At 36.5% G+C, this 20,102-nt stretch overlaps 1 protein-coding gene across 2 annotated transcripts in view; it reads right to left on the reverse strand.

Annotated features, from left to right (window-relative positions):
• Positions 1-2,593: 2,593 nt before the first annotated feature.
• The window catches only part of LOC128985957 (myrosinase 1), a 42,360-nt gene continuing 24,851 nt past the window's right edge, over positions 2,594-20,102 (reverse strand). For both annotated transcript variants that reach the window (XM_054405965.1, XM_054405966.1), the window contains exons 8-12: positions 16,993-17,140; positions 8,243-8,391; positions 7,333-7,467; positions 6,162-6,268; positions 2,594-5,149 (exon numbers count right to left, since the gene is read on the reverse strand). In XM_054405965.1, the coding sequence (XP_054261940.1) occupies positions 5,032-5,149; positions 6,162-6,268; positions 7,333-7,467; positions 8,243-8,391; positions 16,993-17,140 (657 nt within the window). In that variant the 3' untranslated portion in view covers positions 2,594-5,031. The remainder of the gene's footprint in view (positions 5,150-6,161; positions 6,269-7,332; positions 7,468-8,242; positions 8,392-16,992; positions 17,141-20,102) is intronic.

A 20,102-nucleotide genomic window follows, 5' to 3' on the forward strand; every position in this document is an offset into this window, starting at 1 on the left:
AAATAGAAATTAGAAACTAAGCTTATCAGCACAACTTATTCAAAATTTGATAGTGAGGTTGGTTTACAATTCTAGAAAGATTACAAAACAAAAATTTTTTTAGACTTTTTAAAAATAAAATACTACATTATACAATGATTTAACGTTGACCAATTTAATCGGTTTATAATACTTTTAAGATGAGTGAATTATTTTTGAAGAAATTATAAAGTAGATAATAAACTTTTATTTATGACAACAAACTACATTAACCCTTTCATTATTCCTACTCTCTCAAAAATATAATGACTTTAACTACCATCTTTTATCTTTTCTTCAAATGATAATCACATCACAACAATAAAAGACTTCTTGTCAAGTTGACGACAAACTAAGGACTGGAACTGATTCCAATACCATTAAAAGTCCAAGCAAAGTAAAGCGTTTGAAAAAGTATTTCAAACAGCTGAACTTTGTTCTGTCAAACAGAGAAATGTAATTGGTAAAAGTTTGATTAATTTAAGTTCCGGAGCGAATAAACGAGAACTGCAGACAATATTGGAATTGAAAAGCAAAAAAGGAATCGTGTTATTCTCTGCTCCTTGCAAATTGATTTTAACACCTAAATATGACTTTAGTCCTTTGGACAAGTTTTCTTTTTCTTTTTCTGATTTATTTTCTTGATCAAATAAAGAAATAGAAGATATTCTACTGTCTCTAATAAACACTTTACTAGTTATTTAAACGCTTCTGCTGACCTAAAATTAAAATATTTAAGTTTTAAAATCCAAAAAGAAAACTATTTTCACTTGTCTGTCATAGTAAGGTACAAGTTGTTTTTTTCTACCTAACCAATTCAATTAATTAGCTCTGGGTTTTTGGTTTTTTTATGCTTAAACCCATAACCTAGCAATACATTTTTGTTAAATCATCAGTGTTAAATCAAAACATTTTTAGGGCTGTTAAATTTTAATGAGTTGGCCAACAGCACTCTGGTGAACATTACATAGTTCAGTGAAAACTATGTCTGTTTAAAAACAAAGCCATCAAAACAAAAATTGTATACTGTATGTCCGTATTATTACTTCAAAAATAGTATTCAAAAAGGTCCTGTAAACATGTAAAAACGTAAATAACTTAACATTATATTTTGAAAAGTTTAATTAACTTACCGTATTAAAAATTTAAACCCGCATCTATTCCTGAAGGAAGAAACCATTCTTTAATGAACGATGCACTTACTACAAAATTATGTTGTGTATCCCAAAATTAGAATTAAAACAAAAATCTTCAAACAGCTGTTTTAAAATGAACAAACTGACAAAACAATGTTTATGCAAGTATCGTCTATAAATAAATGAGTTAAATAAATAAATTTACTTTTAATTGTAAAATAAATTAATGTGTTTATGATTAATGATTGCCAGGTTAAAATTAGCATCATAATAAATTTAAATTTTACTGATGCTTAAAAAATAAAAGCTAAAATTAGTGTTTAGTAAAATGTGAGTTTCCTTGATATTGCTTTTACAATGGAAATAAACTACACAGAGCAATGGCTTGGTCCTCAGGTACTAATAATTCAAAATAAATGTTAAGTCTATCTATATGGAACAATTCTTGGATTAAACTATTCCTTCTTTGAACGCTATTTGTAGCAAGAAAAGGTATTTTCCTGACTAGCCTTTTATTGATGGTTTCAAATTATCCATATAGAAGTTTTATTAACTCAAAATATACAGTATATTATTAAAAATAGATATATACAGGGTGATTGATATAAGTGTGCCAGCCGTTTTATTCGAAAACTATAAGAGATATCAAAAAAAGTTAAACCGTAAGTGCATTGGATTTTTTATTTAAAAAATTGTAGTCAAATAAAAAAAATTATTTTAGCCGCCATTTTTCCAATATGGCCGCCAACTTTGATTTTTCTTACGGAACACCCTGTATTTTATGATGTATTCTGGTAGAAAATGGAATTTTAAGACGATTTTATTCTTGTGATTTTTTTCATAAACCTAACCGTTTCAAAGATAATAATGGTTAACGTTTAGAAATTTCTGCATGAGAAAGAGTTTCGATAAAGGCCTCAATTCCGCTCTCCGCGTTCCTCTCTCCGCTCGCCGACTCCGCTCCTAGGAAGACTTAAGCAACTTAACTTAGCTTAAGCAAGCATGCCAGCTGTTTTATTCGAAAACCATTCAAAATTTCAAAACTTTAACCATTATTATCTTTGAAACGGTTAGGTTTATGAAAAAAATCACAAGAATAAAATCGTCTTAAAATTCCATTTTCTACCAGAATACATCATAAAATACAGGGTGTTCCGTAAGAAAAATCAAAGTTGGCGGCCATATTGGAAAAATGGCGGCTAAAATAATTTTTTTGACTTGACTACAATTTTTTAAATAAAAAATCCAAGGCACTTACGATTTAACTTTTTTTGATATCTCTTATAGTTTTCGAATAAAACGGCTGGCACACTTATATCAATCACCCTGTATTTACAAAGAAATTATAAATTCTTTAGGTAAAATGTATTAAAATGGTCAATTGTAAGATGAATTGCTATTAATAATGGAAAATAAATGTAGGCTTTTAAACATAAATGTCAATTTATCACATATTTATTGCATAACAAGAATGACAGCTTAAATTACAATTGTTGACATTTAACATACCCTGCATTGAAAGTTTTAAAAATACTTTAACTTTAAGATTAAACACCTGTCTGGCTTATAACAAAAATCTTAAAAGCTGGACATTTTTTCTGTGGTGGGGTATAGAAATCTCACGGACTTGTTAGGAATTTGATTTTAATCTTCATAATGAAAATGCTGGAATTACAGAATTAAAGTCAAAGTTTCATATTCAAAAGTGGTTTTACTTTTTATAAAAAGTCAAAATTTTCAACTGAGATATTTAATTTAACAAAGTTGTATACCGCCCACTTCACAAATTTGTTAGACTTAGTTTTTTTTTTTTTTATCGAATTTCCCTATAGGGAAGTAGCTATTACCGTAGGTCTCATGGTAAGACCTAAGCCCGGGACCGATTTACTTTTTCATTTTGATGTCCCCAGAGGCCAAGAACACCATTCGTTCAAATTTTTATATATCTATATATAGAGAGATATATATATATATATATGTGTCCATCCGCACGATAACTGGAGTAATTATTGTTCGATTTTGATAAAATTTGGTTGGAAGGTGTAAGGCGGGATAAACTTGAATGAGTTCGCGAACCAGCATGATCGGACTATGGGAACGGGGGTTTATGGGGGGTTTTATGGGGTAAAAATAGGTTTTTCCCATTTTTGACCCTAAAAACACAAAATTTCACAATTTCTTTTTAAACCATTTTGTAGAACTTAAAAAAACAAATAATTTAGTATATTGAAGCATTATTATGCGCCTAATTGTTACGGAGAAAATTCAAAAAAATTGTAATTTTAAAATTCCCATGTTATTCTTATGGACAATAAGTCAACTGTTGTAGTTTGCTTGTTTATGAACATATTTTGATAAAAGTTGGAAAATACATAAATTTCTTACTAAACCACAGTACCTTTTAATATTATACATAAAAAAAAACTCCCTGTTGCAGCAAACCTAAGTACTCATTAAACTAATTCTGTTTAAATAGGGAATAAATGTGATATTTTTAAGGAGACATTTGAGTTTAAATCCAATCAGGCAAATGGAAATTCGCTAAGTCTGCAGGTTTGCTGCGGCGGGGGTATTTTTACTTAAAAAGTAAAACAAAGATTATAAATAAAAAGTTCTAAAAGGAACACCAAATAGGTATTCTCTACTTATATGTAATCATCATTTTCTTCAATAACTAGTCTTTAATATTAAAATCCAACATTTAATATAACTCATATTTCGATTTTAAGGCTTATAAAGAATATTATAAAAACAAATACAATATTTATTTTACCCTCACAGTAATAGGATTGTAAAAATTATATATAAATATAGTATATTTTAAAAATATATATGGTATGTGTTTTCAAAAATAACCTTTACTTAAACAACATTTGATCACAAACCAAAAGCAAAATAAGAAGAAAATTAAAATACATAAGGTTAAGTATATAAATTCATCATATCAGCCCCATTGATAACTCGTAACTCTCAATGTGGGGTTGCAATTTCTTTAACTTCAATATGAAATGAAAACGAGTGTAGAATGAAGTAAGATGCCTTATGTGGCCCGTTACAAGATCAGCTGGTTATATGACTAAGGCAAGTGCTCTATTTGGGGCGGAACACAACTGAACGGCGTTCTGGTACCTCTCAACAATTTTTTGAGGAGAGGTCATAATTCCCAGTAGGTTACAGCTCGGCCAAAACTTCTGTGCGCGTGGACGGGTTGCTACTAGCCGAACTAAAACATTCGGGCACCGGCTATTGGCAGTGCTGGGGGTAGTGGTGGTAGTGGTGAGTGGGTAGCAAGACACAAATGTTTTCACAAAAGTACCCCCGCCAACCACCTCGCCTAGACTCAACCAGATCTGGTCGCGCGCACAGAAACTTTGGCCGACCTGTACAGTTCCAGCACCTCACTTTGGCACCTCACTTTTTACAAATCGAGCACTGGCTAGGACCGTTTTTTTAGACCAAAAGATCAAGGACAGCTAGGTCCAGTTTTGAAGCTCCCGATTTTATTGTGCTAAAATAAACAACACTAAATCGTAGTGATAGTAAAGAAATCAAACAATGGACGTGTATTGTGCAAGTTTCAAGCAATTAAGGCACATTTATTGTAAATTGAAAATATTAAGTGATGAACAGGAATAACCTAATCCTACCTACATTTTGTCAAACAAAACAAAAAGGACATTCTTGTCTACGAGAAGGGTATTTTTTTATAAAATATTAATATCAACTTTCATTTGGTCTTACGATCCAAGTTTGAGCTTAATACATTTTCCTTAGAAATATTATGTATGTTGTTTGACAAAATGTACCTCACCACCCTGTATTATAGAGATTATTATAATAGTAATATAGGAACATAACTAAAGCCATTTTGTGGCACTTAAACATCAGGTAATTCCCTTGTTGCTATCATTTTCTTAAAGTACTCTGCCGACTGCTTCTTTTTTCTCGGCCGTTTAGGATCATCAAAATCCACATAACAGAGCCCAAATCTTTCCCTGAAAAAGTTGTATAATTTACATAATTTTACTGCTTTCACTTAGGACTACATTTATTCTATTTTTTCTGTGGTTACCTATTTTGAATCTGAGAATATGTTTCCAGATAAAAAAATGTAATTGGTTTTGGTTGAATCAAGTTTTATATAATATTGTAACGATATATATATATAATGATGAAATAAATAATAATATTAAAATAGGCAATAGTGGAGAAGCATTATTGGTGATCGACTAAACCTGCTTGGGGTTCAATTATATGAAGGTATGACGAAAAACAAGCCCTTTGAATATAATTTTCATATTCAAGGATGATTGGTTCATGCTTTAGTAATCGCTCTCATTTGGAATGTTATTTCTAACAGATTAAAAGTCAACTACTTCTATAACGAACAAAGTTAAAATAAACTGAGCTGGTTCAACTCAGTTAACTTTAATATTTGACCAGCATCCGTCTTGTTAAATAAAAGAATAGGTAAATCTTACCTGATGTATACTTCACTTGGTTAACCAATAAACCACTTGCATTGCGTTTTTAAGATTTATTTCTACAGTATGCCTACATGTACTTGTTTTTATTTTCACTCTCTCACTATGCACACAAACTATCTTATTTTAAAATAATCTACATATGCTAGCAAAAATAAACTTAAAAGCAAGTCTGTTCAGGTCAGCATAGTTACCTGAACCATCATTTGGTTTTCTATAATAAATTAAAATGTGGAACTGTAGAAGCACAATTGTGGTTAAGCTTACCAACACTCCTACCAATGAAAAGACCCACTTTGAAGGTATGTTAGTAGAGAAAACTTTCTTTGGTGGAGTAATGACAAAGATTGGTAATGGTACAACCCCAAACCTGTTAAAATACCCTTACACCATTTAGTGTCCTGTAATGAGTAACACTTCTTCCAAACAACCATCTATGGACATTATTTAAGTTTATGAGGAACAATTTTGAGTATAATGCATATAATAAACTTATCATATTGCCATACACCATTTAACTTACGTATAACCAGCAAGCCACTCAAAGTTATCCAGTATACTCCATGCAGTGTACCCTAGTACATGACAATTGTCTTCGTAAATGGCCTTCAACATTTCTTCAAGGTAGTCCTGCGAAATACAACTTGTTTATGAATTAGATGCCCTACTTCTGATATCAAAGTTGTTTTACACTATTAAAGTCTAACCACAGTAACTTCTACAAAAGTTTTAAAACAGTCCAACTATAAAATGTTTAAAATCTAAATGCGTGTCTATCAGTATTTTATCATCCATGCAATACCAAACCGTCCATATGATTGGTCCAAAATTTGGAGAAATTAGAATTTAGAGGTGAGGTTTCTTTCTTATTTTCTTGTTAATAGTGACAAGAAGTTTGGCTGGACCTCTCAAAGTTACCATGTTAGGCTTAGATAGTAGTTTTCACCACTAGGAGCAAAAGTGGCTCTTTTTGGTACAAAATCGTGTTTAAATACACTAAATAAATACGATTAAGAACCAAAAAAGACACTTTCACTCCGCGTGAAGAACAACTATTTTCATCATACTGTCGAAATAACCTAATCATTACAAAATTAGAACACGTCATAATTTGAGGTTATACAGACACCCTCAATGTTTAAATTTACGTTGTTTACAAACATAACTTAAAAATATCGTGTGATTGATTGGCAGCGTTTTCATAATGTACTGATCAAATTTTTAGGTTAGCGAACCAAAAAATTTACCATATGGTTTTTCTGTTCCCTATTTGAAGTTAAAAGAAAACGACGATTTGCTGACGATTTAGAGAACTAAAAACGGCTTCTTTCAGAACAGTATGATGAAAAAGATTTTTTAAATTGATTTCCACAGAAACAAACAAAAAAATAGATTTTTCTATATGGATAGCCTCCATAGAACAGAAACAGTAAGCATTAAAAACATAAAAAATAGGATCATTGGCTCAAATCTAATACTAGTAACCTTTACATCTGTTATGTTCAGCAAAAGCGTGAATTCTTAATCGATAAATCTTCGCAGACACTTTCTGCTACCACAATAGTAAAAGCTCAGCTTGACTGGTATGGGCCTGTTGCTATAAAATACCCCGAATTGCGGTAAAATCCAATCATCCGAATGTGGTACAGTACAGTCCCAATTGATTTGGACGATTGAAGTTCTATTGTACCTACATGATAGTACTGGATCCTCTCAGTATCCTCAAGACTAGAGTCTGAGCTGTATCCGTTCTCAGTGATGAACACTGGAGGATTGTTGTATTCTGTTCGGATTCGGTTCAGGATACCTCTCAATCCCCAAGGAACCACCTGGAATAATATGGATACTAGACTGTTGTCATGGACGGATTCTATGCTACAGACTGTTTTACATCTAGTAAATAAATAAATAAGGTCTTTATTTGCAAGCGTTCATCAAAGTACAAACTCTGTTTCTCATGACAACTTTTGTCAAATTAAGTAAACAAAACAATACAATAATCTATTCATAAAATCAAAAATAAAAGTATATATACAGTAACATTTTGGTAAACATTTCTTTTACACATTTCTTAAACCTATTATAACTGTACTCTTTTAAGGTGGGTGGCAAAGCATTGTACTTTTTTGGGCCAAAGTAACTAGGTAAACTCCTTCTTTCCCGTTTCCAGTTTTGTCTTTGGCAAGTGCAACAGGCTGTCCTGTCGAGTACTGTGCTCATTTATTTCATGCCTAAACACCAACTTTTTCCTAAGGTATTCAGGTTTTCCCGTCTGAAGAACTTTGTGCACCAGATTAACAGTTTGTATGTCGGAGTACCCCATGATTGACAACACCTTGGCACTCAATCTGTACTCGCTAGTACTAAAAGTAGGTATTTTAGAAAAAATTTCATCATAGGATATACAGTTGTCCTAAAATATTATATAAAAATAAATACTACAATATACAACTACTACTAGTTGGTTGATTATTAGTTACACTTATGTTTTAAGACGTTTAAAACTCACACAGGAACATTGATTTATTGCATTTCGTTAGAGTCATTACAGGGTATACTTTAATAAATCCAAACAGAGATAATGCTTCGTGCTAATACTATTACCTTGAGCCAAGGAGACTTTCCCGTTTTCCACGAAGGGTCAAAACTATCTAAAGCGCCTGAGTCTCTCAACATTGAAGGGTCAAGATCAATCAAACCCGATGTCGCAAGTCTTGAGGTGTAGTGGTTCAGACCGAAGAAGTCCGAACTTCCTGAAATATGTAATGATGATGATGACCAGAAATTTTGTCAGCAAACAAAAGAATTCTGGGCTTCCTCAAATTAACATTCAAGATGATCAGCAATGGTTTAGGTTAAAGAAGTCTGAACTTTTGCATTTAGAATGAATAGCTATGGTTTAGACCTAAGACATCTAAAGGTCGATTCACACATATCAGTTCAGTCACAGTTCCGTTACAGTCCAGTTACAGTTCAGTTATAGTTCAGTCTCAGTTGCATCCGCAATTTCCTTCAGTCAATTGTCCTTCAGTTGGTTTCAGTCAGTCTTCCGTCTCTAATATTTACAGTCAAAAATTTTAAATTATAAACCTATATTCTATCAAATTATCAATGTCCATCTTGTTGATTGTTACAAACAGTACTCAAAATATAAACACAACCAGTTAAATAACAATAAAACTATTTTCTAATCTCAAATAGTTCCGTCAGGCGTCCGGATATTCCAAAAATATCGGTGGAAAGAAATCTGAAATTGACTGACGGATGCCGGCAGAGAGACTGACGGGACAGTAGACAATAGACAATAGACAATAGACAATAGACAATTTTCTTTATTTGTGATTTCTTTAAGAAATACAATGGCGTCATCCGGACTGCAACGGATGAGTGACGATAGCGCAATAGAAAGCCATTTAAGAATATTTTTGTTAACTGTGACGTGCCTGAAGTTACTGGACTGTGACGTGCCGTAGCTGTTGTGTGTGAATCGACCTTAAATGGCATAAATCATCAGATAAAATTTCCTTTGACGATGTGGCACACATACATTCGTAAACTGAACAGTGAACATTTGTGAGGTGATGATTAACGATAAAACCAATCACAAAAATTATTGATTCTTGCTTCATTCATACTTTTAGTTCAGGGTGAGATTTTAATTTAATCCCACGTTTAAAAAATCTTGAATTAAGTTTTTGCAAAATAGAATAAAATTTAAGTTATTGTAGGCCTACTGTTCCATGTCATTATGACTGTAAACTGTGACACAGCACTATAGTTATTATCTCTTGTGATCCCAGGGATATTATCATCCTTATCTGCCATAGCTACAAATTAGTGCAAAACTTCTGTGGTTGCGGGGACATAATCTCTTCTTGCAATCGCTGTGAAATCGTGATCATCTCCCGCAATTACAGAGACATAATCCTGTCTCCGGCTTAAGTCCAAAAACTATTGCGGAGACATCACTAAAGTCACTCATATTCATGGTATAATTACTGACAGTTGGAACAAACCCTGTACCAGAAATATCATGAAGTGAATTCAATCCTGTCCGGAAAAAGATCCGGGAAGAGATAAAAAATATATTTTTCTCCAAAATTTTCCGAAATTTTGGATCCAGACATAGGCCTACCTAACAAATTAACAATCCAATTTGTGACGGTGCAATTTCGTCCTGGGACAAAATTGTACTGTCGGCCTCGGATAGCTAATTTAATTGAGTTAGTCCAGGGTTAGTAGTAATAATAATAGTTAAGTTTTAAAGTATGGGCTCAGATATGGTCGTTAAAGCATCAGCTTTCAGTGAATGACACATTCATCACTGCCCGGGTTAGGCCCTAATTTAAACAAATTAATAATTAGGCGTTAATTCCGTGAGTGAAACACTGGTCGTAAATAAACTAAAATATTAACTTCGAAAATAAAATAAAAACTTCTAATTAATGGATTTACCGTGTTTCACTCTTAGAATTAAAACCAATTATACTTACAATTAACCGATTCGATTGTCGCCCTCAGCCTAACACCTACTATTCGACGACACCAGAGTTATTTCACCACTGGCCTCGACCTACGGCTTCGCGACGGATATGCGCGGATCCGAGAGCTATTCCGCCCTCGGCCTAACACCTAGGTTTCGACGCTACCAGGGTTATTTCACCACTGGTGTATTTACCGGGCTATTCCGCCCTCGACCTAAGGTTTCGCGATATATACTCCACTCCACTTACCAGGGAGAGATGTTGCTAGCTATTCGCCCAGCGCTCAAGTAAGTCATTAGCCCTTGTCCCGTGCTGCTTATATAGGGGTCGCGACGCTGGTGCAGTGCGTGGCCGCTCGGTGAACTACAACCCCGCGCTATTTGAATTGCGAACGGCAACGGTCCTACACTCAATATTTAACCGTTACACCCCCTTCTTAGTTCGGGGTAAAAAAAAAATCAACAAAAAAAAAATGCTCTTACTTCAGGAACAAAATTTTTTTACTGCAACATCCTTGCATAAACAAACTTAGATTTTCCTATAAGTACTGTCACTCACGACATTAAAAAGAACGAAAACTCTTCTTGAAACTAATTATTTTCACTCCTATCAAGGAAAAGCTTCAGATCCTTAACATGGACAATTTGTTTGCGACGACTATTTGGATCTTTTACTTAGTACAAATTGTACCCTGATCGACGCGTGATAACCCAGGGCCCCTCATACTTTGGCGCTAATTTACTCGCGATAGCTTCAGCTTTCGACGAAAGTACGTGAGTTCGTTTTAGGACGGACTGACCTACGTCATACCGCACATCTCTCCTCCGCAAGTTATAATGTCTAGCCTGTACGTTAAAAGCAGTTTGTAGGTTCCGTTGTGTGGTATCGTACAACCTTTTAAACCGTTGCATCCGTTGGACGTGTTGTTCCACACGCTCCACCTCGCCTAACTCCGAAGTCCGTTCAAATGAAGGTCCGTGTAACGCCCTAGGCGTTCGAAGCTCGCGGCCGAAACATAGCATTGCCGGCGTGAACTGTGTCGAGTCATGGGTAGCTGTATTTATCGCGAACGAAATCTCGCGAAGGTGTTCGTCCCACGTCCTGTGATCACCCCTAACACTCTGTGCTACGAGAGTTTTAATCACTCTATTTCGCCGTTCAATCGGGTTGCCTTGAGGACTATAGGGAGCCGTGTGTTGACAGGACACGTTCCAATCCCTAGCCATCTCTTGGAAGAGTTTCGCACAAAGCTGGGTACCATTATCAACTATTAATGTCTCGGGTGCCCCATATCGTAGTAGTACTAACTCCTTAAATTTGTCCGTCACGTTTTTGGCCGTGGCACATCTCAGAGGTGCCATCTCTACCCATTTGCTGTATTGATCTTGGAAAGCGATTATGAATGTATTTCCTTTTCTAGATCTCGGTAACGGTCCTAGCAAGTCTGCGGACACCGTATGCCACGGTCCACCCGGTGGACGGTAGTGCATTTGACCCGCTGGTTTTACTTGTTCGACTTTAAATCGTTGACACCTTGAACAAGTCCTTACATATTGCCTAACTTCTTTTCTCCAACCCGGCCAAAAATAATTCTCAGCGACGCGGGACGCCGTTTTCTTGAACCCAAAATGACCGGCAGTAAGTGAGTCATGGGTCTCGTGTAGTACTTTCATTCGGTCTGACGCACGAACACAAAGTTTCCAGCTTTCCGTCATCACGCCCGATTTTCCGGTTCTTCGGACAAGCTTATACAACTTGCCTTCCCGGATTGTAAATTTCTCATGCGAAGACGGATTTTTGTTTACTTTTTTAAACAAAGTGTCGTACCAATGATCTGGTTCCGACTGCTCGATAATTTCGTCTGTTTGCGCGATTATTGGGCAAACCATTGTTCGGACATCTTCACACGGGTGCTCAATGGGATTTCGTGATAGTGCATCAGCGACCCTATTAGCCGTTCCCTTACGATACTCGACCTCGAATTCATATTGTTGGATTTCTAATACCCAACGAGCCAAGCGGCCGGACGGTTCCTTGAGTCGCAGTAACCATTTGAGGGCGATGTGATCCGTTACAGCTATGAATTTGTACCCCTCTAGGTATGGTCGGAACTTTTTAACGGCCCACACTAAAGCGAGACATTCCTTTTCTGTAACGGTATATTTCCGTTCAGCATTGGACAGAAGTCTACTAGCGTACGCGATCACAACTTCGGCATCATTTCTCTTTTGAGTTAAGGAAGCCCCGAGGCCCTCATCTGACCTGACGCGTCAACCTGCAGTTTAAATGTTTGACTGAAATCTGGACACGATAAAATAGGCGCCGAAACGAGACGATTTTTCAACTCGCAAAAGGCTTTCTCTTGTTTCTCACTCCAATTCCACTTCACGCCTTTCTTTAAGAGGCCCGTGAGAGGAGCGACGATCTTCGAAAATTTATCTATAAATCGTCGGTACCATGACGCAAGGCCTAAGAATGAACGAAGACGTGTTACAGTCGTTGGGCGCGGATACTCGACGATAGCTCTAACTTTGTCGGGGTCGGTTCCTATACCCTCTGAATTTATCATGTGTCCTAGATATTTCAGCTCTGTCTGACAAAACTTACACTTCTCAATGTTAAGTTTAAGACTAGCAGTACGTAGCCGTTGGAAAACGTCTTTTAAGAGCTCTAAGTGTTCTTCAAATGTTTGAGAAACTAAGATCAAATCGTCCAAGTAAGCGAAAGCTCGTGGTTCTAATTCCGGTCCTATTATTTGGTCTAAGAGCCGTTGAAAAGTGGTCGGCGCAGAGTGAAGACCAAATGGCATAACTGTAAACTGATACAACCCTAAGCCTTGAATACTAAACGCTGTTAGGGGCTTATTTTCCTCTGCTAATGGAACCTGCCAGTAACCATTTGCGAGATCTAATGTAGTAATAAAATTGGCAGACCTAAGTTTCTCTAGGATAGAGTTGATACGAGGTAGGTTATAGGCATCAAGTTCTGACACCTGATTTAATGATCGGAAATCGATACAAAATCGATAACGTCCTGAGGGTTTTCGGATTAATACAACGGGTGAGGACCAACTACTATTCGACCTCTCAATGACTCCGTCTCTAAGCATTTGGGATATTTCCTCCTTAATAACCTGCTGCATTGCAGGATTACGTGGGTAATCTCGCTTTTTAATGGGAGTTACGCCTTTATTTAATTTAATTCTGTGTTCTATGAGGTTAGTTCTTCCCGATACCTGGTCAAACAATGGTAATTCATCCTTTAGAAACGACTGAAATCGATTTTCTTGATCCTCAGTAAGAGTTTTAATAGAACCTATCTTTGATTTGCCCGGTTCTACGTCCGTGGAGCCATCTTGTTTCAAATGGCACGTTTCGACATTATATGTGATTAATCCTAGCTTATGTAGTGTTTCTATTCCCAATATGACGTCGCTAGTAAGTGAAGGTAGATGGACTGCCTGTAATAAACTTTCCTTATTGTCAATCGATGCTTCAAACTCAAAAAGTTCCGTTTGTTCAGTTTTTGTACCGTCCGCTAACTGAATTACGATCAAAATTGGTTTAGGCCTAATTACGCTACTTACCAAGTGTTCTGCCACTTTTGAACTGATCAAGCTTATAGTTGCCCCAGAATCTAACAGCGCTAAATAGTGTTCACCATAAATAGAAATTTTAACATAAGGTCGATTGTCGGGGTGGCCTTTAACAGACCCAAAACCCTGTGGAAATATTTTTATCCGTTCTAGCCAATTGTTCCAACTCGAGGGTTTCTGTATTACTTGGGACTCGGGTGACCCCCTACCACCGGAGTTCGTGTTTCGTTTCCCCGATTGCACTTACAATCGGCTGTTTCAATACCCACTGTCTTACAATGGAAACACTTTAAAACTTTCGGGTGCCGGCAATCCCGATATAAATGCCCTACCTTATCGCAATTCCAACATATTAACGGCTGAACAGGTTGTTTCACCCGTCCATCAATAGGTTCCGGCTTGTATTGTTTACTCGCGGTATCCGCGGTATGCGTGTTATTCGACCTACGTGTATCGTAGTTATCCCTGCCCTGATAAACCGTGCGATTATTCCACCGCTGGTTAGAGCCGTCTCTCTGAAAATAAGTTTTATTGTGTACTTGGTTGACTGATTTGATTCCCTCATTATGTTTTCCGTAGTCTCTATGTTCGTCCTTATGTGATTCCGGTACGTTAACGACGCATTGGAAAAAATGCTTTTCCGGTTGTTTTCGTGGTTGATATGCGGTTTCCGGTACCAGGGCCATTGACAGCAGCGGCGGCGGGCGATATAACGCTTTGTCGCGCATATAACTCTCAACATGCGTCGCCTGTGAAATCATCTCCACGAGAGAGAATATTTCTCCTCTCCTCATTGTTAACTTGTAATCCGGTTGCATATTGGTAAAAATAATGTCAAGCTTTTGTTGTAACGATAGCCCGCCTTTCCTTCTCATTAACGTCGTTATCGCAACTACAAAGTCCCTAAAAGGCTCCTTTTCGCCCTGTGTTCGCCGCCTTATCTCTTCATCAAGGTTTCGCTGATAACCCTGTGGCAGAAATTGTAGCGCGAAACTATCTCTAAACGTCGCGAATGTTGGCCAGAAATCTTTCCCATTTCTGTACCACAAAAGTGCAGTACCGGTAAGCAATTCGGGAAGTGCTTTAAGTATCTCGTCATCGTTAATCCCGTATGCTTCGATTAACTCGTCAAGTCGTTCGAGGAATGATATGGGATCTTTATGTCCGTCAAACTTCACATTCCATTTTCTAACAATACTACAAACTGATGGCGTAGTATTATATTCGTCCGGCAAATGTCGCATATTGCTAACAGTAGGCATATTTGACGTAACTGTTTGCGTACTCATAATAGGCACCGAGCTGTAAGTTACTCCGCCCGTGCCTCGCATTGGTTGTGTTGGATAGTTAGTATCGTAAGTAGTCGATCGTTGTGTTAAATTTGCAATTGATTTACACAATTCCTCGAACGGTACATATTCTGGCATTCCTAAAATTTCTTTAATTTTATTAACCTCGCTCGTGGTCACGTGACCTGGTATTTTACTAGGCACATCAATCGAGTTAGGCCTAACGTACAACTGATTTCCCGCTACAGAAATCGTCTCTCCTTCCGAATCATTAGTTGGAGTTTGCTGGTTTCCTCGGGGAATTCCCTCTTTCCAAAACTTCGAGAATCGGCGTCTTAATTCGTCCATTGTTCCCGACGAATCTAACCCATACCTATCCATCTCTCGCTTAAGCTCGTCTTTATTTAACGATCTTATCCAACTTGTCCTAGGATCTTCTTCCGGCGGAGTTTTCGAACTTAATTCTACAGCTTGTGTCGTTATCGGCAAAGCTAACATTGCGTCTGTCGCAGTAGTCGTTTCAATCGGTTTGGTCGGTTTCGATATCGCCCCAGTACTCGTAGTAGTAGTAATCGTTGAAGTACTAGTCGTTTCGATCGATTTGGTCGTTTTCGATATTGCACCCGTACTTGTAGCACTACTCACGGTGCTCGACGTAGTCCTGAGAGTTTTTTCCGCAATAGTTTTACTCGGAGTAACTACGTAGTATACGGGCCAGAGAAGATAAGACCAAATGTTTAAGAACAATTGTAAAACTCGCATTTTCGATTTTTACCGTTCTTACTCACTGAAAAAAAAAAACAAATCGTTCGGGCGCCAGCCAAAATGGCAAAAATTAACGATCGATAACTATATAATTACCAAGTCCCTGTTCGGGCGCCATTTGTGACGGTGCAATTTCGTCCTGGGACAAAATTGTACTGTCGGCCTCGGATAGCTAATTTAATTGAGTTAGTCCAGGGTTAGTAGTAATAATAATAGTTAAGTTTTAAAGTATGGGCTCAGATATGGTCGTTAAAGCATCAGCTTTCAGTGAATGACACATTCATCACTGCCCGGGTTAGGCCCTAATTTAAACAAATTAATAATTAGGCGTTAATTCCGTGAGTGAAACACTGGTCGTAAATAAACTAAAATATTAACTTCGAAAATAAAATAAAAACTTCTAATTAATGGATTTACCGTGTTTCACTCTTAGAATTAAAACCAATTATACTTACAATTAACCGATTCGATTGTCGCCCTCAGCCTAACACCTACTATTCGACGACACCAGAGTTATTTCACCACTGGCCTCGACCTACGGCTTCGCGACGGATATGCGCGGATCCGAGAGCTATTCCGCCCTCGGCCTAACACCTAGGTTTCGACGCTACCAGGGTTATTTCACCACTGGTGTATTTACCGGGCTATTCCGCCCTCGACCTAAGGTTTCGCGATATATACTCCACTCCACTTACCAGGGAGAGATGTTGCTAGCTATTCGCCCAGCGCTCAAGTAAGTCATTAGCCCTTGTCCCGTGCTGCTTATATAGGGGTCGCGACGCTGGTGCAGTGTGTGGCCGCTCGGTGAACTACAACCCCGCGCTATTTGAATTGCGAACGGCAACGGTCCTACACTCAATATTTAACCGTTACAAATTATACTAAATTAGTTGGCAAAAACACATTCATAAACTAATAAAAAAGCCAACTAATAATAACTAAGAACCTGTCAAACCAAGAAAGAAAAAGCAACGACCAAGTAGCCACATGAGGACAGTGGCAGTGATAAGTCATAAGTGAGAATCGAGAGTGGGGAGAATTCTATTGACGAGTTATCTAAAAATATTTTCTCTTGCCCCCAACAAACCTAAAACCTTTTGTGCTGCAGGGCCCAAGATGAAATAGGCCCTAAATAAATACACAGAGAAATGTACTTACTAAAAATAATAAGAAACTTTTACTTTTCCATAAAAAACTACAAGTTAAAGGTGAGTAGCGTACCTTTTAGTTGTTGTACTTCTTCTTTGGTAAAGACAGGTAGTCTTGATGATGATCTTCCCTCTCTCTTGCTGTTGTAGTCTACCCTCTCTCTCAGTATCTTGGGGTAATCACCTTCAGTGGAGAATATCGGATGAGCAAAGATCCCATTCTACAAACAAAAGTGAATACTAAGGTCGGGGAATAAAAAATAAATGGTAAACATTTCTATCCACCCAAGAGCCATTTATACTAAGGTTTAATACTGGTAATTTTGTAAATATGTTATTTAACATGTTTTTTTGATTTTTGAGTTCTTATTGTTTAGGTTGGGTTCTCCTACCTATGCATTGTTAATTAAATGGGCAGTACGGTATATGTTTCAGAGTCTACTTAACAACATGAAATGCATGTAACTTTTCCTCTTAAAACCTATTTGCAGTTTGCTAATCACGACTAAATGACTCTTCTTAGAGGTATTTGGACTTTTTTGTACTTTGCTTTTACCTGTTTTTACTTATGCCTCACTTTTTTGTGACAATGGTATTTAAATTTAACCTGAGGAAGAAGGAATGATACACAACTAAATAACAGGCATATAAAAAATGTATAATCAAATAATCTTACTTTTCACCTAGACCTTAAGGTGGGTTCTGAACCCACTGGATCATGAATTAGGTACCTAAAACCCAATTGCCATTGGGGGATTACAAACTCGGTATCAATAGCAATGACAGGCATTCTGTACTCTCACCACTATACTTGAACCCAGTTATTGCTCAGAATAAAATTTAAGTATGTAACTTAAAGAACTAAAATGTCAAAACCTGTTGGACTCTTTCTCAGAGTTATTACTTCCTTAAGGTAACTTTGGCCTTCGTCAGGTAACAAAACAATTAATCTGTTCTACCAAGACTGGGACAAAAGTATTCTCCCTTAATCAAGATTAGGTTTTTCACTCAGCCCGAAGATAAATGGTTTGTTTTCTTGGGATTAAATGTACCTATTCTACTTAAAATTAAGATAAACATGCCTACCTACAAGTTAAAATAACCTACCCTTGAACTCCAAATATAAACCTCAGTTATCTACATGACCGAAATAAGTTCCTACAAGGCTACAATCTATGGTTTTTCCCACAAAACGAGTTACAGACCAAACGTCAACACCCTCAGTAAGTGAACATGAAATACCTCAAATTCCATGGATCTAACCGCAGCCAGTTCATCCTCTTTAGTATTGCCCAGTGGTTTAACAAAGCATGCGTTTAGAGTGATTCAAATTTTTCCTAAAATGCAGACTTGCATTACTTTCTCATGTCAAATCAGTGTGAACTTAATCCATCAGATTTATCAATTTCACCAAAAGGCCTACAACAAACTAAAAACGTAAAATTCAATAGTTCTAATCATGTAAGTTTACATATAAGAACAATTATAATTTAGGATAATTGTAATTTGTGAATTATTTAGAGTGAATAAGATTTGAAAGTCATGTCCCAGTGAAATGGTGAGTCGGTGGCTCAGTCGGTAGCGTCGCGGACTTCGGGCCCAAGGCAGTAGTGTCGTGGGTTCGGATCCTGGTCACTGCCACTAACTTTTATCAGTTCACCTTTGTACTGTACCGGCTCACCCCTTGCTTTGCTGGATACGTTCCACGCACAGATCTGTAGTCTATGTGGACGGGCAAATTCAAGGTTAAAAGAGGCCGCCAACCTCTTTAAAAAAAAAGAGAAAAAAAAGAGTTTTATGATCACTTTACAAGCCAGAGTAATGTCACGGCCTCCTTTAACTACAGGCCGCGGCGTTCGAAGTGGCAACACCGCATCGGATGGCTGGATGGCTAAGACGCTACACCACTACACCAGTGAACGCTCGCGCTCGCGCCGCGGAGGATTGGAATAAGCACGCGAATTATCTATTAATTTAGATGTTTTATATCCGATAACACTGATGTGTAGGAAAAGGAGTAAATAATTATGTGAGGCTTTCGTGTCAATACAAGAATGTAATACCTACAATATTTATTAAAACCTTTTACGGTACATTGAACATCATTGAACGTATAAGTAGGCGCATGATTGTAGTTTTCTTCCGTCTCTTCTACGTATTTACTCTATGATTTATTAATTGTGAAACACTTAAAATTTAAATCCTATCTGCAATGTTATTTAGTTACAGCTTCTGTGTAAGCTATTGTTTTATCATTGGAATGATGACGTTTACTATACAAAGTAAAAATTAACAAAAGCAATAAATAAAATCATTTTATTCAAGAAAGGATTGACATTTTTCAATGGTTACAGTGGCTATTATTTTGGTCTTTTTTACTTTCGTGTAGATATTTAAAAAATATTGCTCATTCTCAAAATAATTGTTGATACTATTTCCTTCAAATTATTTATTCCACAAATGCAATCAGTTTCAGCTATTTCTAAAATATCGATATCTGACATAAAAACCACTAGTCATTAAAAACCAGCCAACACAGAAGAACAACTGCACGCTAATTATAGGTACAGGTTGTCGCTAATTTTAGTTATTCGCTAATTCCACCTAATTCAATGAAGATGGTGGTCGCCACGCCACTATTGGTTGATGAGCTCTAAATTAAAAGTTTTCTGTAGCCCCACCTTCCGATTGTCTGTTGCAAGAATAAGAATATTATCAATGGATTAGTTATTAATGGTTGCGCAATAACAGAATGAATGGAGTAATGTTTTTATTTCTCATAATACTACATAATAACGTGTAAATAAAACACATACTTAAAATTCATAATAAACTACAGCAAAATTATTAAAACTAAAAGGAAAAGGCATTTTTGTTTTAGGCTACGGTATTTAATTATGAAGACATTAAGTCGTGAAGTATTTGATACAAAAGTAATATTCTTGTGGATAACCAAAAGGCATATTAAAATGCTTGAAATAATTGAGTTGGCTTACATTAATTAATTATTAGCTATGCGATAATACAATACAGTTGCGAGCAGCGCTACTCGCCGCGCCGCGGCATAAAACTGAGATTTGGTCTCTCTGTTCAACCCAAAATTTTAATAAAACTAAGCTTGATAGAAAGAAAAGTTAAATACAAAACTTAAAGTATATTTAATTATCTACAACTTTCTCACAG

Source organism: Macrosteles quadrilineatus, unplaced genomic scaffold (genome assembly GCF_028750875.1).
Source record: "Macrosteles quadrilineatus isolate MER2022 unplaced genomic scaffold, UCM_ALF_1.0 Scaffold_2__2_contigs__length_208266976, whole genome shotgun sequence".
In the NCBI taxonomy this organism is placed as follows: domain Eukaryota; kingdom Metazoa; phylum Arthropoda; class Insecta; order Hemiptera; family Cicadellidae; genus Macrosteles; species Macrosteles quadrilineatus.